At 50.2% G+C, this 26,107-nt stretch overlaps 1 protein-coding gene across 1 annotated transcript; it reads right to left on the bottom strand.

Annotated features, from left to right (window-relative positions):
• Positions 1-11,510: 11,510 nt before the first annotated feature.
• IL10RA (interleukin 10 receptor subunit alpha) lies at positions 11,511-25,744 on the bottom strand. The gene is made up of 7 exons (XM_043900261.1): positions 25,581-25,744; positions 22,982-23,096; positions 22,200-22,390; positions 21,135-21,304; positions 20,109-20,256; positions 17,885-18,006; positions 11,511-15,071 (listed from the first exon to the last, which is right to left on the bottom strand). Exons 1-7 carry the CDS (start codon positions 25,645-25,647, stop codon positions 14,142-14,144), a joined length of 1,743 nt encoding a protein of 580 aa, XP_043756196.1. The 5' UTR covers positions 25,648-25,744; the 3' UTR covers positions 11,511-14,141.
• Between the last annotated feature and the right edge of the window lie 363 nt (positions 25,745-26,107).

Genomic DNA, 26,107 nt, shown 5'->3' with positions numbered 1-26,107 from the left:
GAGATTGGGCCACTTCCTCTTTTTGGGCCCTCTGACGTGTTCCCTGTCCTCTCTGCCTCCCCCTCGTTTTCCTGACTTCCGCTGTCTGACTGGCTAGTGCAGCTTTCTTTACCCTGGACTCTACATGTTTCTATTGGGGGCAGATTCTGGCCCATTCAGAAATGGCGAGGGAGCTGATGTCTAGAAATCTGGCTCCAAGTCTGGTTATTTGCTGGGCACCTGACCCATGGCGATGCCAGCACCACCCCCGCCACCCAGGCCCTCCCCTTCCTCGTAACTATTCTTCACCTCCCTGGCCCCAGGAGCCAGGAGGCAGTCATGGAGAGCCTGCAGTTCCGTGGACTGGCCATTCCCAGGCCACTGACTGCCACCCTGTTCCTCTTTGGAGTCTTTGCCAAGGCTGTTCTCCTGCCTAGAATGCCTTCTCCCCCAGACCCCCACCCCTGGCCACATCCAGTCTCCATGGTTGGCTCAAGTCTCATCTTTCCTATAGCTTCCCTTGGACTCTAGACTTGATGCCACCCAAGCAGGCAAGGTTATGTTCCACAGGTTTTTAGTAACCGTTAAAAGTAGAGTCAATAGGAGGTGCTTATAAATGCCAGCTGAGTGGAAGGAAACACCCACTGTGGCCACAGAAGCCTGTCTGGTGCTAGATAAAGATGCCCAGGCGACATGAGGAAGAGAGGAAACTGCTTATACAGTGCAGAGTCTGCAGAGTCCAGTGCACTTCCACACACGCCGCTGTGTCTTGAGCCTGGTGGCAATCTTGTGACATGGAGATGATTATTGGTCCCATTTTACAAACAGAGAGATTGATGCTCAGAGAGTTGGTATTCTTTGCCTAAGGCTGCACAGCCAGCAACTGACAGAGTCAAGGCATCATGGATAAAGTCCAACCTCAGGGCTTGGGGGGAGGGACGCTGTAGAACAGAGTCTGGTGTAGAACCTGTCCTGCCACGCTGTGTGGTCATGGGCTGTCACTTCACCATCCTGGGATTAAATTTCAGCATCTGGCATTTGAGGGACTACTTCAAGACTCCTCTCTTTTACTTGAAGCAGAAAAAGGGTCCTTTCTTTTTTTTTTTTTTTTTTCAAATCTCTGGGCTCTCTGAGAACTGGGCCGTAAAGAAGGCAGAATGCCGAAGAATTGATGCCTTTAAACTGTGGTGCTGAAGAAGACTCTTGAGAGTTCCTTGGACAGCAAGGAGATCATACCAGTCAATCTTTAAAGGAAACCCTGAATATTCATTGGAAGGACTGATGCTGAAGGTGAAGCTCCAATACTTTGGCCACCTGATGCGAAGAGCGACTCATTGGAAAAGACCCTGAGGCTTGGAAAGACTGAGGGCAGGAGGAGAAGGGAGCAACAGAGGATGAGAGGGCTGGATGGCATCACTGATGATGCAATGGACATGAACTTGGGCAAGCTCTCGGAGATGGTGAGGGACAGGAAAGCCTGGCGTGCTGCAGTCAACGGGGTCATGAAGAGTCAGACGTGACTGGGCGACTGAATGACGACTCTATGTTTAGTGCCACAGGAGCTGGTACTTAGTGGGCACACCATAATCTGAGCAGCTGCCTGTAGCAGAAAAGAGAAGAGAAAACTCCCTGGGGCTCTCCATTGTCTTCTCTGGGAGTGACAGCACTGCTTTCCCAGTTTAATCCCAGCTCCTCTGTGATTGGCTGAGGGCTGCAGTGAGCGTTGCTTATCTTTTGGAGCCTTCTGCCAGGAAGAGCCAGTTGCGTGTGGCCCTGGTGGCTGGCCACTCCCATCCAGGCTGGATTCTCCAGAGGTGAGCTTTTACACTCTCCTTAGCAGGTTCTGACTTCCTGTATCTGAAGAGCCTGGGCAGTACTATCTCTCATGACCACTGACCGAAAATGCCCTGCAGGCTCATTTCACATGCAGCTTCTCGCCAACAAGAGCTTACTCAGGTGTTCAGGCATCCGGATCCATTGTGAACTTTGAAAAAGGAAAAAGATGGAAAATCATTGGCATTACCATAAACTGTGCTTCCAACTAAATGAATGTGTCCTTTTATAGCATGTGCGGAGTCAAGGAAAATTATGTTCCTCCTTCTCTGGTGGCTCAATGGTAGAAGAACCCACCTGCAATGCAGGAGATGTGAGTCAGGAAGATCCCCTGGAGTAGGAAATGACCACACACTCCAGTATTCTTGCCTGGAGAATCCCAAGGACAGAGGAGCCTGGCGAGCTACAGTCCATGGGGTCATAAAGAGTTGAATACGACCTAACAACTAAACCATCACAGTTTAGTGCATTTCATACACAAAGAGGCACGTACAAAGTGTAGTGATGACTCTCTAACTCAGGAGGTGGCAGCTGAAAGGTGATGGCTGCAGTTCCCTTTGACCCTGGTAGTTTAGGATCCTAAATATTACTCTGTCTTTCCTTTGACCCTGGCTAAGACCGAAGAGCGCTGAAGACTGGACCATTTCCAACCTGTCCCTTCTTGAGCAGGAATGTGAAACACTAACATGTGCCTTGAACAGGGCAAGACAGGGACTTCAATGCACTGTCTCATTTCATCCTCCCCGTTGCTCACGTGAGGGAACAGAGGCTCCAGGTCTGGTGAAATGATTTGCTTAAGACCAGGCAAGACTGTATTTTCTCTGTAACTCTTCCTCACTTTTAGCCTCTGCCCAAGCTAGCAGCTCTCTGAGATCCCTGACCCCCAAGGAAGCAGGCCCCTCCTTCTGGTCTCTCATTTCTTTTCCAGCCCCCTGGTGTGCTGAGAAGGGCTTCTCAGAACCCGGGGCTCTCCAGACCCTGTCCTCAGCTCTGAGCTTCTCATCGGCCCATTCCTCAATCTTTCTTTCATTTTTTATACCCCCTGTCACCTCCAAATCATCAAATTCTGCTCACTTTTTTTTTTAACTTAAAGCAAGATTTTTTTAAAATATAATTTTATGTTACTTATTTATTCTTCGCTGTTTGCTGCTGTGTGGGCTTTTCTCTAGTTTCAGGGAGAGGAGGCTACTCCGTAGTTGTGGTTTGTGGGCTTCTCAGTGGTGGCTGCTCTTTTTGTGGAGCACAAGCTCTGGGGCGTGCGGGCTACAGTAATTGCAGCTCATGAATTCTAGAGCACAGGCTTAATAGTTGTGGCTCATGGGCTTAGCTGCTCCATGCCATGTGGGATCTTCCTGGACCAGGAATGGAACCCATGTCTCCTGCATTGGCAGGCGGAATCTTTACCACTGAGCCACCAGCGAAGCCCAATTCTGCCCATTCTTTATGTCAGCTCAATTTTTACTTCTCCAGAGAAACTCCCTCAAGACCTATGGATCTCCTTGTCTTTTAGTTCTTAATTCCAGATACTCTCCTGTAACCTAATTATTGATCATTCCTTTGTATTCATTTATTCTTGCAACTTCTATAACAGGTCAAGAACTGTGCTAGGCACCATGAGGGAATACATTCCCTCTTGAGATTAACCTCACTGTCCCCTATTTGATGGGTATTTCTTGCCAGCAAAATTCAGATCTTATACCTTTTCTGAGTTCTTTATGGTGTCTTATACAGCTCTGGCCATAGCCAGTGACTCCTCAGGAAATTATGTTGAAGGACTCTTCAGTCTCCTCAGGGAATCTTGGTTGTTGCTTCATCCCTGGTCCAATCCTGGATGCTCTGAAAAACCAGAACTTTTGCTTTTGTCTTCCCAACCTCAACCCTTTGATCATCTACCGACACAGATCTGGAGAAAGTGTAGATCTTCTATTTAAGTTTTTCTATTTGAGGGTTAAACTAAGGGATGGCCAAACCCATGAAGAAGCTGGGCAGGTGAGGAGGGGGCTGTGAACTCCTGTAGCTTCCTTTTCAGTTATAAAGACTTGCTCCATGCCAGTGTCTCTGGTGCTCCTCTCTCTGGCCCAGGGTTCTGAGAACCTCGAAGTAGGAGCAGATGGGTCTCTCATTACTGTATTTTTAAAAGTGCTTAGTGAGCAAAAAACCATCTAGAAGCAGTGATATTTAAGCAGTTCTTGTACAAAACAGGAAGCCAGTGGCCTGGTGAATTCTCACACTTAGGGACCAGAAGTGAAAATATTCTGCCTGCCCAGAGCAACAGCAGGTCAACAAAACAACAGGTGTGGTGGCGCTGGAGGCCCCGCCAGACTCCCTGTCTCCTGGGTTGTCCCTGCAGAGCCTTGGGGGCTGCCTCCCCTTCTCCAAAGCCTAGGAGGAGGTTTCTCATACACAGGCAGGGGGCCATGGGGAGGGAGAGGAGTGGAAAATGTAAGAAGCCTCATCTTCGGGTCTGGCCCCAGTAGCTGGTAGGCCCCAGGTGCCTTGTTTGTAATAAGGTTGCCGCTGGACTTGAGGATTCTGAGGTCCCCTCCAGCTGCAAGGCTGTTTCAGAGTGTGGGTGACTTTAGTTCCACGGGGCTGGGGGAGGGGGGCAGGGGAGGAGGTAGGCAGAGACACCTGAATGTGTTATATATGTGTGCTTGCGTGTGTGTGCTGCAGAGGTGAGCCAAGGAAGAGAGGGATCATGTCTTGTTGCCTGCTGTATTCCCAGAAAGCCTACCCATGACTAGTGCTCAATGAATGTTTGCTGAAGGGGTGAATGGCTGCCTGCTCAATGTTTTCACAGTCCCCTACCTTGCTTCCTGACCACATCCCCTTGCTCTAGGCTTCCTGTTTAGTCTGTAGACCTGAGTACCTTCAATACCTAAGAGCTATAGGGTGAAAATAGCAGGGAAGGGAATAATCATGGTATAATGTGACTAAAACAAGAAGATGATAAGCCTGAAAATAAAATCAAATTTATGTACTGCCTGCTTTCATTTTGGTGCTGTCTAGCATCTGCCAAGTATCCATTCAGCCCCAGGCTACTCTTACCACCATTACTATCTCATGTTTGGATATAATATTTCTTTGACATCTTTCACATGCATTTCTCTGTGAAGAAATCATTTGTTCAGGTGTTCAGTTATTCATCAAAAATGTGTTGAACACCTAGGCTATATATTAGCCACTGGTTTAGCATGAAGGATACAGAGTTAAACCAAGAGGAGTCTCTGTCTCCAAGAGCTCATGCTGAAATGAGTCCTGAATGTTGTATGCACAATGAGAGCACTGTGCCCAGTGCATACATGAGAGGAGTCAGATTGAAGAATATTCTCTCCATTTGGCAGACGAGAAGACTGGGGCCCAGAGTTAACAAGATAAGATTAAGCTAGGGCTTCCCTGGTGGCTCAGACGGTAAAGAGTCTGCCTGCAGTGTGGGAGACCCAGCTTCGATTCCTGGGTCAGGAAGATCCCCTGGAGAAGGAAACCCACTCCAGTATTCTTGCCTGGAAAATCCCATGGATGGAGAAGCCTGGAAGGCTGCAGTCCATGTGGTCGCAGAGTCGAATGTGACTGAATGACTTCACTTTCAGGTTCAGGTGAGGGTAGAACCCAGGTCTCCTGAATCCATTCCACTCCTAAGCACTCTTTACACTCCCTGGGTTATTGCCTCTTCCCTTTTACCCTTGGGGCATCTCTAGACCAACCACCTTGCCTTGGAAGCCTGTCCATGCAGCCTGAGGGGACAGATGGACACTTCTGCCATATGAGTGTCTTGCTTTCTTCACTCTGTTACATCATGCTGCAGCACATGTTCTGCTACATGTGTGGTCTCTTTGTCCCCCGTTTGAATTGTGGGCTCAGATCTTACAATATTTCAAGTTTTGGGAGAGTCTCCCAACCTCACTTAGCATCATCTAATGAACTGTGTATTTTACTCCTTTCAATTCAGTCCAACAAATGTGCATTGAACACTCTAGCTGGACCGAATGCCCCTGCCATGACCCCCATGCGTATCTCCATCACAGCAGGTTCAGCTGATGCCTCTTGTGACCCCGTACATCTTCTTGGCTCCACCCCTAATTCTGGCCAGTTCTGAATGGGCTCCAACTGACTTTGTGCTGGTAAGTCTCTTCTCCAGCGCCCACTGCACATCACTTGCTTCCTGCACTGGCTCCTTCTGTTCCGGCGAAACCCACACAGCACCTTGCACAGGAGCCTGAGAATGCAGAGGAGTCAGCATCTCCGCGGGAACCTCAAGCAGGGGAATTCAGGAGCTGATGGATCAGGACTTCTGTCAGTTCTCAGGGGGTGGTTGGAAGAGGACTCTCTATATGCTCCAATTAACATTCTGGTATGGATCAAGGTCCAATTGCTCCCAGCATGACCAGCTTGATAAAATATTCTTGTTTGGGCTTTTTCTTCTCCTGGTCCCTTGCTCTTGTTCCCTGTGCTCAACTTCTAAATAAACTACCTGCCCACAAGTCCTTGAATCAGGCTCTACTTCTGAATGGAGAAGTCTAGGCTGCCAGCAATGACCTCCTTATATTGTAAACCTGTCTGTATTCATTTATGTACTTGCTCGCTCATTCATTCCATCCCCAAATACAAACTGAGTGTCTGCATCCTAGGTTTGGGAATGTAGGAGTAAATGAAAGAGATTAAGTCCCTGCTTTCACATATCTTATATATTCTTGGGAGTGACAGGCTATGAGCAAATAAACATATAAATAGATCATATCATTTTAGATAATGATAAGTGCTCTGAAGGCAAAAAGCTGGAGATGGAGGGATAGAACAGAGTTGGGGAGGACACTTGGATAGGGTGGTCAGTGAAGACTTCTCCAAGGAGGCTCCACCTGAGGAGACACTTGAATAAAATGAGGAGGGCATTCAGGAGAAGACCTGGGAGGAACAAAGGCAAATGACCTGAGACAGACATTAGATTGAAGCAGAGTGGGCAGGGGGAGACTGCAGGAGGTATGTCGGGAGAGTGGGTAGAAACCAGCTCATCTGGACTTTACCTCTCATTTGGGGCAAGATCAAAGGAGAGGGCTTCCAGCAGAGGAATAACATGACCTGAGTCATATGTTATGAAGATCATGTAGGTTACTGTACTAGATTAAGTATACTGTACAAATTACACTGGATTAGACTAAGAGAGCAGGAGTGGAAACAGAGGGGCAGGAAGGGGATGAACAGTGGTCCAGGTGAGACAAGACAATGGATTTGACCAGGATAATCCTGTGGGGTGGTGATAAGCGGTTGGATTCACCTATTTGGAAGGTAGAACTGATTAGGACCTACCTGGTGGATCAGATGAAGGTTGTGAAGGAATGACTCTTGATTTTTTGTTATGAACAACTAGGTAAATGATGGTGCCATTTGGAGGGGAAGACTTGGGGAGAAATGAGTGTGTGAATCCTGTTTTAGGCATAGTTTTGAGATGCGTGCTAGATATCTAAATGGAGCTGCTCAGGGGGCAGTAGAATTAAGAAGTCCTGCTCAGACATTTGGAAGTCATCAGCATCCAGATAGCATTTAAATTTATGGACTGGGAGATATCCTCTAGGAGTAGTGAGGAGAGAAGGGTTGAGTTTAATAGAACAAGCAGCAAGTCATCAATCTGTTCTCCAAAGGAGTGACTCTCAGACTTTGGTGTGTATGTGAATCACCTGAAACTTGATTATTGTAACTTACTGACTAAGCAGGTCCCTGGGAACTAGCCTTAGAAAATTGGAGCCTTGGAGAGAAGCTTAGGAAGACAAGTAGCCCCAGATGGTTCAAATGTAGGTTATACTTTGAGAAACTGTTCCGAGGGATAGGTAGAGGATGGGAAGGGGAGGACAAAGAATAGTGCTAGCATTGGGGTGTGGAGAAGGCAATGGCACCCCACTCCAGTACTCTTGCCTGGAAAATTCCATGGATGGAGGAGCCTGGTAGGCTGCAGTCCATGAGGTTGCTAAGAGTCGGACACAACTGAGCGACTTTACTTTCACTTTTCACTTTCATGCATTGGAGAAGGAAATGGCAACCCACTCCAGTGTTCTTGCCTGGAGAATCCCAGGGACGGGGGAGCCTGGTGGGCTGCCATCTATGGGGTCGCACAGAGTCAGACACAACTGAAGCGACTTAGCAGCAGCAGCAGCATTGGGGTGACTAGGTAGCAGGATTCTAAAGAACGTTTCTGTTCTCTCCAGGGCCATCATGAAGCCTTACCCTCCACCAGCCCCTCCTTCTTTGTACAGGTAGAGGTATAAAGTGCGGCACTCACACCCGGACCTCTGGTAGTCATGTGCCAGTCTTTATGAGGCCCCTCCTCCTGTCTACCCCAGAACTAACCAGCCCTACAGAGCAGCTGACTTACTAAAAGCCCTTGACTTCACCCTTGTGATGGGCTGTCACGGTCCAAGGAACAACATGGCACCACTGACACTGGGATCTGCAAGTCAGGTGCCCAGTGCAGGTGTCACTAAGAGTGGAGGGATGGCAGCCCAGTTTTCTCAAGGTGAGTGATCATCAGATGAGTATTCTAACTGCAGGGGGGCTTGATGGGCTTCTCCACACCTTTGGATGTGGACGCAAGCGAAGCGTATCATAGCACTAAAGTTTTCACATCCGAATCCTGAGCTCCGAGCCCTCATCCAGTGTCAGGTCTGCCTTGCCAACGGCTGGAGGAACTTTCCCTTGGCTGACTTGTCATATCGACTCCAGAACTCACCATCTCCCCTCTATTGCCTGCCCACATATCTCCCGTCCATGGCCACATTTCACTTTTCTTACCATCCACATTGAAGTATCTGTGCTTAGTCACTCAGTCGTGTCCGACTCTTTGCGACCTCAAGGACTGTAGCCCTCCAGGCTCCTCTGTCCATGGGGAGCCTCCAGGCAAGAATACTGGAGTGGGTTGCCATGCCCTCCTCCAGGGGATCTTCCCAACCCAGGGATCAAACCCAGGTCTCCGGCATTGCAGGCGGATTCTTTACCATCTGAGCCACCAGGGAAGCCCACGCTGAAGTATGATTAGTATCAATACCTCTGGTTCCTGTTTCTCTCACTCCAGCCAATCATCAAGTCTTGCCAATTCTCCCTTCAAAAATGTCTTTAAAATCTGTCACTTCCTTTCCATTCCCACGGTCCCTGCTCATTCGATTGGATTATCATTTAAGCCTCTGGTGTGGAATGAATGTTTGTGGTCCTGCCATTCATCTGTTGATGCCCTAACCCCTGAAGTGCTAGTATTAGGAGGCAGAACCTTTGGGATGTGCTTAGGGTTAGATGAGGTTGTGAGAATGGAGCCCTCACAATGGAAAAAAGGGTCCTTGTAAGAAGAGGAAGAGAAACCAGAGCTCTCTGCCACCCCTCCTCCATCCCATCCCACTCAGTAAGGAGAAGGAGAAGCACCCATCATGAATCTTTAGCTTCATCTGCAAGTCAGGAAGAGAGCCTTCACTAAGAACTGAATCTGCCAACAGCTTGGTCTTGGATGTCCCAGCCTCCAGCACAATGGAAAATAATTTTGTGTTGTTGAAGCCACCCAGCCTACAGTATTTTGTTGTAGCAGCTTGAGCCAATACATCTCCCGTTCCGTTTCTCTGCTTCTTGCCTTCATCTGTTGTGTGGATAGTAGTGTTTTTCATGACGCTTCTCAGTGATTATAGTAATATATACTTGTTGTTGAGTAGCTTGGTGATTACCTTCATAACCAGAAGGTGCCCTCCATGAAGCTGTGCATCTTTTGTTCACCGCTTTTGACCCAGGGCTGAGTACCACGTTGGGCACATAGTAAGAGGTTACTAATATACTTCTTGAAGAAATGAAATGCTGGTAAAGAATGCCTCCAACCAGTTCTCTCAGCTTTCTTCCTCATCCCTTCTGACTCACGCCTTGGGGGCTGAACAGGGTTATCTTTCTGAAACAGAAATTTCACTGCACCAAACCCTTCTTTTTGTCAGTGTTTACTGGACCCTGTCAGTGTTTACCAGCACCCTTTCTGAATGTTTATAGGAGTGATAACAAAGTTAAGATCAAGCTGATAGTGAGGAAAGGTGTGGTGGATCAGTAATAAAAATGATCATAAGTGATTAATACAAATGTTTAAATTGTGGATTTGCTTTAAAAGAAACCCCAAGCCCATAAGCACCACAGGAAATGATGAGTCATGCGTTCCAAGTATCTAGTGTCCTCTAGATTGGGGCTTGATAAAATCAGCCCTAACTGCTAGAACTACCTCGCTTGGTTACCAGCGTACTGTCCCAGGTGGGCACCATGTTAGCGCCCCCTTCTCTGCTGTTCGCAGGTGGGGCTCAGAGACACACCCCCCTCCCCCGCAACCCATGCTGCCCTGGGGGCTCCGTTCGGTGAAATGGGTGGGACTATCTCAGGAGTCGTGTGTGCTCTGTGACCCTGTGTGCATTGGGAATGGGGTGGAGAGAAATGGAAATCTTTGGGGAAGACAAGGGAGACCCTTTGACCATAGCTATTTACAAACTCAGGAAAGCACAGTTCAATAGAATTTCCTCTTCAGTAGAGTTGACCCATTTCCCCTCTCCTTACTAAGAGGAAGTTCCATTAGCTCATAGACACGCAGAATCTCCCATTCCTCAGCTTGGAAAAGCCCTCACAGGAGGTTTCTCAGTGTCAGAACAGACCAGGCTGTCTCTTGGGGACTTTATTCCAAATTCCTGAGAAGTCTGGCAGCATCTCACCACTGTTTGGAGGCACTCTCTCAGATTCTCCCATGGCCCTGGCTGTGCTGGGTGGTCTGAGCTGAAAAGGGGAGGAGATCCAGCCCAAATTCCCACTCATTCCACATCCTCGGACCCCCTCTCTCTTGAATCTTCATATTCAACATCTCGGCCAGCCCTCATCCAACCTGCCCCAGGGGCCTTTCCATTTCCAACACTCAGTTCCAGGAGAAAGTGACCAATCTCACACTTCTTACCAATCTGACAAGAAGACCTCTGGGGCAAAAGTCTGAGCAGGTCCCAAACAGTGTGAGATAAGTCAAGTTCTGTGAAGGCGATAGGATCAGTGCTTCCCCAGAACTGGTTAGTTTCTCAGATTAAAGGGGGAGAGGTGTGGTTGGAGAAGACACAGTGGAGCAGAGACGCGGTATCCCTGGCCACCTCCTGGAGGATCCAGGATGTGACAAAGGGCAAAGCATACCCAGACTCAGGCCTCGAGCCCTGGGTCTGCTCCACCTGCTGGGCTGAGCTTGGGGAGAGCCTCAAACCCACATGTGGCTTTTCGGGGAAGGAGGAGGCTGCTTTTAGAATTGAATGCAGATGTCTTCCGCACTTATGAGAAGTACCTCTGGGACACACTTCCAGGCTGGGGGGGAGCACTTGGAGGGTTCCAGGGACACCGGGTTTGCTCTCTTCTTGGAAGGGAGGGGCCATCGGGGTCTCCTTTCAAGTTGTCAGAATTCACATCCAAAACACAGTGTTCTCTGTCCCCACGGTTTCCTTTTCAGTCTTCCTAAAGAACCGACTCACTGGAAAAGACCCTGATGCTGGGAAAGATTGAGGGTAGGAGGAGAAGGGGGTGACAGAGTATGAGATGGTTGGATAGCATCACCAACAAAATGGACTTGAGTTTGAGCAAACTCTGGGAGAGAGTGAAGGATAGCGAAGGCTGGCATGCTGCAGTTCATCGGGTCACAAAGAGTTGGACATAGTGACTGGACAATTACAACAACAAAGAACCTCTGCATACTCTTTCATTTACATCCATTTTCATTATCTCTCATTATATTACATAATCTTTACATTATACTATTTATCATTCTTTTTTCTTTTTTTTTTGGTGGCATCCTGTGACTTATGGGATCTTGGTTCCCTGACCAGGGATCAAACTTGGGCCCTTGTCGCTGAAAGCTCAGGGTCCTAACCACTGGACTGCCAGGGAATTCCTTCATTATCTTTGCTTACATTCTCTTTCAACAATTTTGTCATAATTTAATATACATTTTTAAAGATCTCTGTCATTTTCACCAGTTTCCAAGAAAAACTGTTCATTTCCCTTTACAGTTTTAAAAGTCAATGACATACAGCAGAAACCAACACATCATCATAAAGCAATTATCCTCCAATTAAAAATTAAAAAAAATAAAAACAAAGTCAATGACAGCTACCTTTGTCTGGAATACCACACACCTGGTACGTGTTAAACTCTTTATGTATGATCTCATTTAAACCTCCCAACATCCCCATGAGGAATTATTATTCCCATCTTATAGATGAGGAAACAGCGACTTAGTAAGGAATTTGCCCAAGGTCACAGGCAATAAATGGTAACATGAGGAATTAGACCTGATTTGAGTGTGAGTCCTCAGTCTTGCTGCCTTAAAGGAACATCACACATCTTATTCATTTTCATCCTTGATCATCAATAACTTGACACTTCTACCAGCCACTATGTCATCGAAATCTGACTGACGTCACACATCCTATTCATTATCATCCTTGATCATCAATAACTTCACACCTCTACCAGCCACTGTGTCATCAGAAATCTGACTGGTTTCCCGAGATTCCTGTGATCCCAACAATTTATTGGAAGAAAAAACATACATCAACTCATTAACAAGGCCTTGTGTTTCAAGCCACATTCGCACTCATGTTCTCAGTGGAACCTTATAAACAAAACAAGTCAGGCAACATTTTCTGGTTTCATAGATGAGGAAAGGTGACTTTCCAAGGTCACAAGGCTAGGAACAGTGAAGTCAGAACGAGAACTCCTAGGCTCTCGAAATGCCCAGAACTCTTTCCCTGCCTTTTCAATAAATAAACTAAATAAATAAACCTTCCAAGGAAATGCTGAGAAAGCCTCCCTCAGACCTATTTCTAGAGGAAATTATTATTGGACTGGCATCTATGAGCTTCCTGGCAGAGTGGAGGAGCTCTGACTGGATTCATTGGGCCTAATGTTTATTCCAAGAGTGCCACGGAGAAGGCAGGGCCAAGGATGACCTGGGGGGCATACAGCTTCCCTCCTCACAGGTGCAGACAGATCCCAAACTGACTGTGAGGAAGCAGGGCCCACACCTGCCCCCTCCCTGGGCCCAGGGTCTGGTCACTGTCTCAGCACAATGCCATCCACTCCTGCTACACGGATGAGCCCTCAGCGTGGGGCTGTCCCTCGGCCCTCAGCTCTGTGTGGACACGGCTTCCTCCCAGCCCAGCATCACGTGGGGTTGGAGCTGTCACCCCAGAAGCCAGGTTGGCCAACATCCCAGCATGAGACTGAGTCTTTATTTCACAAATGGAATAACCATGGCCCTTTGATAAGTGGCTCAGATGGTAAACAATCTGCCTGTCATGCAGGAGACACAGATTCGATCCCTGAGTCGGGAAGATCCCCTGGAGAAGGGAATGACTACTCTGTCTAATATTCTTGCTTGGAGAATCCCATGGACAGAGGAGCCTGGCAGGTTATAGTCTCCATGGGGTTGCACAGAGTCGGATACAACTGAGTGATGTCCAATTCTGAGAAGTGGCTGGTCCAAGCTCACCACATCTGATCACTGGGAGGACAGAGGTCCCAGCCCAGTGCCCTGTCCTGTAGCTGGACATCAGCAGCAACACAAGGGCAGGTCCTAACTCTGACCCTCCTGGGCAGATAAGGTGGTGTTCAAGCCCAGAGAGCGACTGAAGGGCTGTGTTTGGACCAGGACAAACACCCATGGTTTCTCTGGTTCTGTCAGCAAGGTGGTGGGAGCAGCAGGATGCGGGCAGTGTGTGACCTGGCCACTCCAAGTGCCCCAGGGGGCTGCTGCTCTATTTGCTCGAAAGAGGGTACTGTCTGCAGATGGATACAAGACATCCCCAGGGTTCTGAGTCAGAAGCCCCCTTTTGGATCTCAGCTCCCTTTGGCTCCTGTTTCCTCCTTCCTCCCCTAGAAGTGGCCCCTGCATTGGTGGCCCTGATGCCTCCATCCTCCCAGCCCTCCATCCTGCTGGAGGCTCTCCTGACACATGGACGGCCTAAGTGGGGAGGCCTGGCTCACTGAGCCGATGTCAGCCTGGTGGCCTCATGATCCCCCTGAGCAAAGAGTCCTTTAAAGCACAGGATGTGTTCCAAGGAGAGGGGAGGTCTCTGCCCTGCTCTTCTCAGCTCTGCCAGAGTCTGCGGGCCCTGTCTGCAGGGCAGGCCAATGCCACCTATGTACCCTGTGTTAGTCTAGCTTCCTCCTGCCCTGGACACCTACTGGGCCTGCTGGGCTTGCAGCAAAGTGCTGGGCTTGCAGCAATTGTGCTTCACTTCTGGCCCCTGGATCCTCTGGGTCCAGGCAGCGTGCAGCTGAAATCAAAAGCAAGCCCTTAGCCTGCCTCACTCATTTGACTGCAGGCTGGTGATCAGTGGCAGGGTGACCAGGTCTGAGTCAAAACTGCCCAGGAGACCGCCTGGGGCCGGCACACAATCCAGAGGTGCAAGATCATGGGCAAAGCTCCAGTCAGATGTGCCGAGGTTGCCACAGCTGGTCAAGCCCAGGAGTGACCAGTCTTCAGTTGGTCGGTCCCACTGTCCTGCAGGGGTCTGCGAAGGAGCAAGAGTCATTTCAGGGGGGTCCTGTTGCACATAGCCCTTGGCCAGGGCTGGTAGAGGCCAGCCCGCCTCAGTATCCAGGCACGTCCTGAACTGGGGGTCAAGGCACTCTGTTGAGGAAGACTCTTCTTCCAGGCCGCCTGCCTGGGCTGCCTTCTCCTCTGGACACTGCGTCTGTTTCAGGTAGCCCTGGAAGGCCCCTGCCCCTGGGTTTTCTTCTGAAGGCTCCTCAGGTCCCAGCGGACTCCCATGGCCCGAAGCTGAGTTACCCTGAGCGTGCTCAGGCTGTCCCCTAGAGTTCTGCACCAGGCCAATGCCACTGTCCTCCCGGTCCCGGCTGTCGCTCCCCACCTGCAGCTCCCAGCTGGGCTCTGCACCAGGACATAGGCGGGGATCTGGCAAGCAGATCCCACTGTCTGCACTGTTGCTGCTGCCTCCACTACTGCAGCTGTTCTCCAGCTCCTGGGGCATCCCCTTTTCCAGAGTCCCCCCGGCCTGGGGGTCAGAGGCAGGGAGGAGGAACTGGGGCTCATCAGTCTGCAGTGATGGCTTGGCACTGTCGAAGCCACTGTCAGTGCTGCCGTGCACGTCTGAGTTCCTCAGCTCCGGAGTCACCTTGGGGAAGGCCTCCTCGTCCAGGGTGTGGATGGTATCTTGGGTCTCCGGGTGGGAAAACTGGCTGATGAGGCTGAAGGGACTGGGCTTCTTGAAGACCTGGAGATGAGAGCGCAGAGTGAGAGGGGCGGGAGGGTCACCGGCAGGAACCCACCCCAGTGCAGCCAGGAGAGGCGAGGGGTTCAGGAGACACTGCTCCAACAGATGGGGTGCGGCAGAGCCTGCAGGACAGGTTGCTGTCCTTTTGGCTTTGTTTCAGAATCGAGTTTTCCTCCTCGTGCAGATCTCAGTTTGACTCAGGCCAGCTACCTAAGAAGCCTGTGTTCTCAGAGCTCAGACAGAATGACAGACAGAATGGGAGGCTGCAAGAAAAGGTGAACATTCTCAGGCAGCTCCATCAGCAGTGCTTTTCAAACCTGAGAGCTGGTTGGACCCACTGAGATCTAGAAATGTGTTTCAGATTTTTTCCCCACCAGTAGGACCTTGAGTAAGAAATATGTTACATAATAATGTTACATAAGATATAAATAGCGCACAAATATATTATTCATATACTGAAATCAATTTCACAAAATAATACTTATTGTTACTGCCTGTGCATCGTGATCTATTGTATTCTGTCTCATCCTATTCCACGCTATTTATTTCATCTTTTAAAATGCTGGAGGTGAGATACCAAGATCATTTCTCCACTCCCTGAGTGTGACTCTCATAAACACAGCCTGGCTTCAGTGTGGGTCAGTGAACAAGCACAGAACTAGCAGTTGACGAGGCCCTGCTGCTGCTGCTAAGTCACTTCAGTTGTGTCCGACTCTGTGCGACCCCATAGACAGCAGCCCACCAGGCTCCCCCGTCCCCGGGATTCTCCAGGCAGGAACACTGGAGTGGGTTGCCATTTCCCTATCCAATGCATGAAAGTGAAAAGTGAAAGTGAAGTCGCTCAGTCCCCATTAATTGCTAATAGTCCCAGGAAGTCACTTAACCCTTCTCCCCCTAGCTCTTCTGCCCCAGTTGCACTGGAGTTCCTTCTGCTCCAGACAGTGCTGCCTCAGGGCCTTTGGACAGGCTACTCCTGCTTGGAATCCTCTTCCCCAAACATTCTGTATGACTGTATCCTTCTTATCATTCAGGTCTTGGCTCAGATGTCATCTCCTCAGAGGGGCTTTCCTGATCTCCCCTCTTCTTATCAACCTTGTTTATTCATTCCTAGCACTTAGTTTCTGGAGTTATTTTTTGTTTTCTGTGCTCCCACATGTATACACACAGATATGCTCACTCCCTACACCCAACAAAATATTCACAAGCTCCTGAGGGTGGGAGTTGTCTGTTCTTATTGGCCACTCTATTCCCAGAGCTGCTTAAACTGAGCTGGCACACAGCAGGCACTCCTAAGGTTTACAGACTAACTTATTGACTCACTGATGCACATCTAGACCCCTTTGTACGTGATGACTCTAATGCAACTCTTACTGGTTGGATCCCTATTAATATCATATAGCTTGGTTACTAAGGATGTACATTCTGAGCCAGACTTTCCGGGTTCAGATTCCAGCTTTGCCTCTTATCAGCTGTGTCATCTAGGCCAAGGTTTGTATTAAAGTTAATAGTTGATTTAATTCTCTGATCCAAATGATCAGAAGGAACAAAAAAACTACAGATTGCTTGTCATCGCCTTTGGCATTTTTGCATCTACATCTATGTCTATTTCACTGGTTTCCATTAAAGTTAATAGTTGATTCATTGACTGTCCCTCCAGACCTAATCAAGCCTCTTGGGCCCACTTACTCAGTTGCTTTCCGTACAACACTTTGTGTGTTGTAGATGCTTGGTAACTGTAGTTCCGTTGCCCACTCTCTTACTAGATGTCTTTCCTCAAGCTCAACTAAGACACTTCTGTCCAGTGGTCCTCTCCCACTGCTCTGCTTTCCAGTCACCCATCCCTGAGGGCGGGCCCCATGGTGCGCTCACCAGGCAGCTTCACCCCGCTTCTCCCCGCTCCATGCCCATCCCGGAATTCTTACTCAAGATCATTTCAGAGGGCCTTTGCCACTTGCTTTATTTTCCCTAGAGATCCTGGGAACCCTGTGGAAGGTTACCTTCCATCTGTGAGCTTCCCTGGGCTCCTGTCTCCCTGACAGAGCCCACCCTTCTAGCTGAGTCCTTGACCATCCCAATAATGTCAGTTGTGGGGACCACCTTTGGTCCACTCTGAATCCCAGGCCAGAGATGGACTGAGGTCTGGAGACGCTGCTCAATGGGACAAGTTGAATTTCAGAGGCTGACTGACTACAAATCAGCATCTGTCAGCACTGTGCAGTCAGAGAGGACCCGCCCCCGCCCCCACCCCTCCCAGGAAGGGCTGGAGATGCTGCTTCCTCCAGGAAGCCCTCCTCTCAGCATCCTCTCTGCGCCGCTCTCTCCACCCTGACCACAGCCCCTTGTCTTCCTCTTCCAGAGGACTCAGCACAGCCTCTAGGGATGGGCAAGGCTGGCCTCTGGCCTTGACTCTTGCTGGCTGTGGGGCTCTCTGCACGTAATGATCTTTTCTGCCTCAGTTCCCTCTGTTGTTAAGTGAGTCTTGTAACTGCCTGTCTCCGAGGTACTAATGCCCAGGGGCTGGTCTGCGGCCAGTTATTAGCAAATAGTAACAAAATGGCGTGAGGCGGGTTGGGATTACTTTGTGTTTTCTGGCCACTACAAGGCAACATTCTCTGTACTGGGCTTGGCATTCAAGTTCTCCCTCCGACCCCATGGTGCTTGATGAAGGTGCCTCTGATAACATCAGGGCTGAGGGTATGGACTGCCTGGGAGGGTGTGCCCTGCCTCTAGGAGTCCTGGGAGGACTCCTAGGGAAGCTGGGAAGGTGGGGCTGGGAAGGAAGGATGGGGCGGTGGCCTCTGTGCAAGACTCACCAAGACAGCAGGCAGCTTCCCCCGGCGCCGCAGATATAGCTGGAAGGTCAGACAGAAGGTCAAGGCTCCATAGAGTAGCAGGACGAAGGTGAAAAAGATGCTGAGGTTGGTCACTGTGAAATCTGCAGGGTCCAGAGAGATGGGCTTGTAGGCCATGGGATGTGGAGGGGTGGTCCCCACAGCCCCTCTCAGGAGCCTCTCAGTGAGTGGCCAAGTAACCACCTCTCAACCCCTTAGGCTACCTCAAGGCCACAACTCTGGAGGCCACCACTACATTCTTATTTTTGTTTTCAATTGTGGCATGCAGAGCCTAGTTTCCTGACCAGGGATTGAACCTAGTTCCCCTGCACTGGGAGTGAGGAGTCTAAACCCCTGTACCACCAGGGAAGTCCCTGGATTCTTGGGAATCCTGGCCTGACATTCCAACCTCCACCCTGAAGGATCCCTCACTAGACACATGGGCTCTGCTGCCAGTCTTCGCACAGAACTCACATGAGAGCAGACACAGCTCTGGCAGGCTGGCACAGCAGGTAAGAAGGGCGGCTTTGGGAGCAGCCAAACCTGGGTTCTAATCCCAGGTCTACCACTTACTAGCTGTGAGGCTGTGGACAAATTACTCAGTCTTTCTGAGCCTTAGTTTTACCATCTACAAAATGGGCACAATAATAGTGCCCACCTCACAGGTGGCTGTGAAGTACACAGCATTTATCATCTACCAAGCCCTTTAAAACAGCCCCCCGCCCCAATCTGCAGTTTCAGTTACCTGTGGTCCAAAAACATTACATGGGCGATTTCCAGAAATCAATAATTGATAAGTTGAATCACGTGCCATTCTGAGTAACTTGAAATCTCATGCTGTCCCACTCTATCACTGTCCCACCTGGGACACAAATCCTCCCTTTGTTCAGGAGATCCTGCCTGTAAGTCACCTAGGGGCTGCCTCAGATGGGCGGTTGTGGTATTCAGTGTTTTTGTCCAAGTTACCCTTTTCTTACTCAATCATGACCCCAAAGTGCAAGAGTAATGATACTGGCAATTTGGACATTCTCTTAACTTAAAATTATCTTTAATTTAATTGATAAGCTAAACTCTGTCATATGTATATATGTACAAGAAAAAATGGTATATATCCATGATTGCAGGGCCGCCACTGGGGGTCTTGGAACGTATGCCCTGGGAATAAGGGGGGACTACAATACTTATGTGATCTGATTCTTAGTCTTACCTTAAGAGGTAAATACTATTACCGTCCTTATTTTTATAGACTAGCACCCTGAGGCCCAGAGAGGTTAAGTAAGTTGCCCAAGGTGATATATTGCATAAGTGGTGAGGCTGAGATTTGAACCCAGACCTGTACACAAAACTATTTCTGTATTAGTGAGCAGATGCTGAAAAAGTGTGTAAGGCACCTGGCACAGAGATGGTGCCTTGCTCTGCTTCAGTGAGAGTGAGGCTTAAATAACAACCAGCTTGTAAGTGTCTGCCATAAACTGAAATGTGCTGTAGAAAAGCAAGGAGTCCCTCTGGTCACTGCTGGATGCTGCCCCCACTGGACCAGGCACTCTCCCAGCCCACTGACTGTGACATCACCCACTAGGCACTCGACATACACTGTCCTAAGTAGCTAGGTGCAGCCTCCTCTTGCCAGGCCCTGTCTTCCTAGGCAGACTGTAAGATCGTTGCAGGCAAAACCATGACCTTCACACCCCATACTCCCTTGCCCGCCACCCCCGCACCCACCCCACCCAGCACTTGGTTGGGAGGCTGGAACAGTGTCTGCTGACTTTTGTAACTGCAGAGAAGAGCCAGCTCAGTTCTGCTTCCTCTGGGGTGGGGGGGTGGGGGGGGGGGAGGGCAGGGAAAGTTCTGAGAAGCCCTTGGGGTCCCCGGCTCCATTCAGCTGAGGACTGTGACAAACAGGAACCATCACAGCTGACTGAGCGGGGCTGGGAAGGGCTTCTGGGAGCTTAGCTGGGCTCCAGTGGAAGCAGCCGCACAGCCGGGAGACCTGGCACAGTGACCACAGCCTGGAAGTCGCTTACAGGTACTGAGCCTCAGTTCCCGTATCTCTAAAATCGGGACAACAGGAGCTCTTTCACCAGGGCTGGGTGAGGATGGAGGGCTGTGTTGGCGGGTGAGGGCCAGCACAGTGCCCCTCGGTGGCAGCCTTGCCTCCTTCCCTGCTGCCTCCCTCCTCCCAGGGCAGCAGCCCCAGCCAACTCACACTGCGAGGTGAGCAAGATGCACTCTTCCTTGGACCAGACCTCCTTGTTCACTCGGGAGCCGACAGACGGTTTCACCCTGACACAGAACTCTCCCACCCCTCTCGGCACTGGGAGTTTGAAGCTTTCATTTTTGACCTTGCCATGGGACTGAAATGAAAACAACCAGAGCAATAAACATGATATCCTTGTTCCATGGCACATGAGAGCCAGAGGGGCCTTTAGAGATACTCTAAAGCACTGGAAGTCAACCTCCTTCAGTGTTCTTTTTCTAAGCTGACAAACCCTGCTTTATCAATGCAACCCAAGATCTCTGTGATTACCATGATTTATTTTGTACTAAAAGAGAAAAGGAAGTGTTTTATAGATACTGAGGACTTTCCCAGAAGGGGCTGGAGTCAACTGTGGTGGAAACGGATGCATGCATGCATGCATTCTAAGTTGATTTAGTCATGTCCGACTCTTTGTGACCCCATGGACTATAGGCCACCAGGCTTCTCTATCCATGGGATTCTCCAGGCAAGAATATTGGAGTGGTTTGCGGTGCCCTCCTCCAGGGGATCTTCCCCAACCAGGGATCGAACACGCGTCTCCTACATCTCCTGCAGGAGGGTTATTTATGACTGGGCACCACCTGGGAAGCCCGTGGTGGATAGGTAAGAAGATGGATTTTGTGGTTCCAGGTCTCTCCCTTATGGGAGTGTGCTTAGAGGGCCTCCTGGAGCCTCATTTCCCTAGCTATAAAAGAAAATAAAGTCTCCACCTACAAGAGGTTTGGAAACCATAGCTATACAATGCCCCCCCACCCCTGTAGTCATACAATGTCCCACAGACACCTAGCAGGCACTGTCTTCCCTGCGACCTGGCAGAAGCACATACTTCAGGACTGAGGCCATCTCAACCCTCCCTCCCCACCCACCTCTGCCACGCAACCTCCCTCGACTCTGCAGGTAAAGTTCCCAAGGGGAGGACAAAAGGCACTTCGGGCCCCAGGTGACAGGGGAGCCTGACCGTGGAGAATCTCATACCTCATAGTGTCCTGGTACCTTGCGAACCTCAATCTGGTACTCCCGGAAGTTGTGGAAGATGTTTTCATACGTGTCACCTTCAGGGGCCACCTTGGGCCTGGGGAGCTGGATGGCCCCAACAATGTTACCGTTTTGCATCTCCAGCTTCACGCTGGCAACCGTCAGAGTCACTGGGTGGGGAGACAGAACCATGAGGCCGCTGGGCCGGGGAGGGCCTGGGCACACCATCCATCCCTGGCCTCCAAGGTCAAGCTCTTCCCACTCTAAAACCTGTATTACAGGTCTCCCAACCTGGCAGCACATAAGGAATTTCTGGGGTAGAGTGCTAAAAACAGATGCCTGGTCCCACTCAAGACACAGTGCATCTGAATTTTGGAAGCGGGGCCCTGGCAACATCTATTTTAAACACACTCCTTAGTCATGTTTCTGCAGCTAGTGAAGTACTGCCCTGTGAACAGGCATTTGGGAGACAATGACCTCCTAGAGCATCATTCTGACTTCTGCAGAGCAGGCTTGCCATACACATAAGAGCATAGTCAGTCCCAATCTGCAGAATGAAAGAATCCTATCACATTTGGGGCTTATTATCCTTTTCGCTACTCTCTGCAGAGAGAAACTCCCAACTTGGTTTCAGTAGCACTTCACTGCTTCAAAGCCCCACACCCTGCTCTCAGGGAGTTCTTCCCTAAAGGTAGCAGGACCAGATTCAAATTCTGCCTATTGCTTGTGGCCCAATGCTGAGTGCTTATGGATTCACTTCCTCTCCCAGAACCCTACAAGTATACCAATCTGGCCTTCATGATTCAGCTGTTCCAACTCACCCCAAGACTTCTCTTCTGTAGGATAAACAACTTCAGTTCCCTTTTAAATCTTGAACAACTTGGCTATTTTCATCTAAACTTTCTCCAAAGCCCTGACTCAGGTTTCTTTGAGCAACTAAATCCCTCACTAGAAAGCCAGGTGGATGTGGCAAGCTATGGGAACAGACAGCAAAGGTCTAGACTAGAGTTTCTGGCTGGAAAGGAGCCTGAAAGCCATGCTCCAGGCCCAGGGGAGGAGAAGCACCTTCATCCACGGAGAAGCGGGTTTCAGGAAAGGTCCAGTTGGAATGCTGGCTTCCGTCCACTGCCCGGACTCTGGCTCGGTAACCGTTGCTGCGGTACAGGTCCAGGGTCTCCATGGTGACATCACAGGACATCACCAGCATCTGGCTACAGCTCAGGATGCGCTTCCAGGAGGTGGGCTCTACTCCATACCTGCGAGAGAGCAGGGTAGGCATGGGGAGAGGAACTTGTGCTTCAACCTACCTCCTTTAGGAGGGAAGCAAGGGGCCAGGGGAGAGCTCGAATGACAATACAGCCCTCAGGGTATTCCCTTTAGTATGGGGCATCCAGTTGCAAGGGGATCTCCCTTGGTTCTGGGGCTGAGTCAGTTTCTCTGTGGTCCAGAAGACTCTCAGATTGGAATATGAGTAGCTCAAATGCCAACTCCTTCAGGAAGACTTGCTACTACTCTCTGCAACACAGCCCACTTCCTTCCTTCTCCCAATTTCATCTGCAGTCCTTGGGGCTTCCTTGTTCTCCAATTGTCTTATGGACGCTTTTCCAACAAGATGGAAAAGTCTTGAGGGTAAAGGCTTGGCTTTCTCATCCCAAGCTCCCAGTATACTGCTCGGCACACATGAGACTTGATCAGTACTTGTCAACTGATGGATATGTGCCAGGGTCCCTCCTGGTGTCATTTCAGTAACAAGGCAGGTATCTTCCCATGCTAGGGGGGTGGAAGGGGATGCAGTCTTCCACTTCCTCACTCATCTAACTCCTTTCTCCAGCCTCCTTTTTGCTTACCTCAGGAGCTCCACTTCATAATAGGTACTTTCAGATGGATTTGGGATGGGTGTCCAGTAGAGGACATGGTGGAAAAACTCTGCTTCAAACCACACAGAAGGAGGTCTGGGCAGTTCTGTCCAAAGAGAGGAGAGTGTCAGTACTAGAGGTAGCAGAGCCTCCCCCGACCCACCCCGGGGAAGAGATGCTGCTGCAGATGGCTGCAAGCATTCTGCCTGCCTGCGAAGTCGCTTCAGTTGTGTCCGACTCTTTGGGACTCTATGGGCTGTATCCTGCCAGGCTCCTTTGTCCATGGCTTTCTCTAGGCAAGAATACTGGAGTGGGTTGCTATGCCCTCCTCCAGGGGATCTTCCCAACCCAGGGATTGAACTCATGTCTCTTAAGTCTCCTGCATTGCAGGCAGATTCTTTACCACTGAGCCCCCAGGGAAGCCCAAGCATTCTAACATCTCCCATTTATTGAGCACTCAGCTAAGTACTTTACATATACTGTGTCTCATTTAATAACCACAGTAGTCATACAAGGTAGGCATCTATTATCCCAAGTTTACTAGAGAAGCAATGAAGGTTCAGAGATTTTAAGTGACTTGCCCAAGGTCAGTGGGGATAGTAAGGGGTAGAATGGGCCCTTGAATCCAGATGGATCTTATCCCAGAGCTAATGTGTCCTTAAATCACCATCCTGTGCTATCTGGGATCAAAAGCAGAAGTGAGAAGAGACAAGCTGGGTGTGATGCATTCCAGGCAAGAAGGCAGGGGCAGAGGGTTAATCTCTGCCCACAATGAGCTCTCAGATGAGCTGGTCCCTGGCTATGCCCAATCCCTGCGCCTGCTTCAGCCCCATCCGAAGGTCTGCTTCCCATCCCCACATCAGGTTCCCACTCTGGCCCCAGTTCTGGCCTTAACCCAAGGCCCCCCTCTCTGGAGTTCTTTGGTACACAGATATCCTCCTCATTGGCATCTACCTGTTTCTCTTCACAGAAGCCCAAGTTGAGTGGTTGCCCCATTCCCCAGCTTCCAGGAGAGCTTTACTGCAGCCAGATATCCAGGCTCAGCCTGAGTACAACAAACAGTCCTGATCCTAGACTGGGCTGAGGACGTTTCCACAAAGAACTGGCACCCTTGGCTCCAAGGTGAGATGTGTGTGTGTTAGTCGCTCAGCTGTGTCAGACTCTTTGAGACCCCATGGACTGTAGCTTGCCAGGTTCCTCTGTCCATGGAATTCTCCAGGCAAGAATACTGGAGTGGGTTGCCATTTCCTCCTCCAAGGGATCTTCCTGACCCACGGACTGAACCCTCATCTCCTGCATTGCAGGCAGATTCTTTACCACCTGAGCCACCAGGGAAGATACTAAATACCAAAGCCTCTCTCCACCTCCTGTCTTCCCCTCCCTCCTCCACACACCATTCATCAAAGAAAATTAACTTCAAGAGCTGCAAACTAGCACTTGCTAGTGTGACTTGGGCAAATCATTTAACCTAGCAGAAATCTTCTCATTTGTAAGAGTGCGATAAATACAACTACTTTAAGAGTCTTGCAATGAAGATTTGCTCTTTAAGTGCAATGAAGCATGTCAAGGCCAATGCTAACACCCAGTTCTCTTCTCTCCCCAATCCCTTAATGTCTCTGCATCTGACAGCAACTCCCAGGCTGCCCTGGTTCTCCAACTTCTCATCATCTCTCTAATAATGCTTCTTTTTTTTTTTCTGACTGTCGTTCTCACTTAGAAAGCACATCTTGCTTGCTTTCTTATACTGTCTTCAATCCTCAAGTCTGTTTCTCAATTTCAGAACAGTATATGGAAAGTGAAAAGTACAGTGGGTCTCTGTGGTGTTTGGGCTGCACATCCCCAGCTCAGCTCTCGATCACGTGACCGGTGACCTCATGTTTTACTTCATATTCTGGCTGTCTCCCTGCTCTCTCTGCCTCTGTTCCTGGGACTCCCCGCCCTTTCATTCTCTCCCTTCAGGATTTAGCCTTTTCAATTGCAGAAACTTTCCAGGACATCTGGCTGGGTTAGGAGAGCTAAAAGCTAACAGTAGGGAGGAAAAGGCAGGTGGCAGTGGGAATGCTTTGGGGGCTAAAGGAGGAGAACGGATGATACGATGGGGGTGACAGGTGATGGTGGAGGAAAAGAGTTGAGGGGTGACATGGCCCAGGGGAAGAAACTAGGTTAATCGGAGAACTAAGGGAAAGTAGTTAGACTGAGATCAAAGTAATTTCCCAGAGGGACCACCAGTCCCATAATTTGAACTAGAACAACAAAAGAGTCAGGGCTGAATTTATGACTCACCGGGACGTGGGTGGGCAGTGAGTTGAAGGGGGGGGGCGGTGGTCATTTAACTTCTCTATCCACACTTCCCCACTACCCCACTCAATCTCAGCCTGTTAGACGTCTACAACGTGGGAGCCTGAGACTCAGGCTTGCCAGAACGCCGGAGATTCGGGGAGGGGGGAAGATAATGGGCGGCTCTCTCCACAGAGGGCCGGTCAGTCAGATGGGGTTCTCCGTGGGAGGCAGAACTTTAATGCACAGTTGACAACCGGTGGGAGAGGGAGCGGGATGGGCGCGGAGGGCGAGGCTAGACCCAGATCCTTACCGTGCGCGCGGAAGCCGAGGAGCAGGCTGAGGAGCGCCGCCAGCTTCACTATCTGGCGCCGCAGCATCCTGGGCGCACCGCATTCTCCCGTGCCGGGGCCAAAGCCGGAGCCGGGAAGCTCGCCTCCGGCAGCGGCTCTACTCGGCTGCGACTGAAACCTCAGCCTGGCGAGTCCGCTCACGCCCCGAGAGGCTGACGTCAGAAGGGCGGGGCCTCGAGACGCCCCGCCCACACGCCTCTGCGTCAAGGAGTCGAGCCTGCCGCCCAGTGCGCCGACTGCCCGAGCTCGTGGAGAGGAAGCTGGGGAGCGCCAGGGCGGGGTCTTGCTGTGCCCGGCCGGGACCGGGTTTGGTCAACTCTCACCTTCCTCACCTTCCGGGGCCTCTAGTGCAATCGAGTGAAAGCAATCTGGGTAGCCTGGAGGGGTGTGTGTGTTTGTGTGTGTTTTGGGGCACAGGTTCGGGCAAGGGGGTAGATTGCCCACAGGGGCAAGGCGAGGGACAGCCTTGCCCCGTGGGCGCGGAAGG

This window comes from Cervus elaphus, chromosome 1, assembly GCF_910594005.1.
Source record: "Cervus elaphus chromosome 1, mCerEla1.1, whole genome shotgun sequence".
NCBI classification, from domain to species: Eukaryota; Metazoa; Chordata; class Mammalia; order Artiodactyla; family Cervidae; genus Cervus; species Cervus elaphus.
This window is presented reverse-complemented; position numbering and strand designations above follow the sequence as displayed.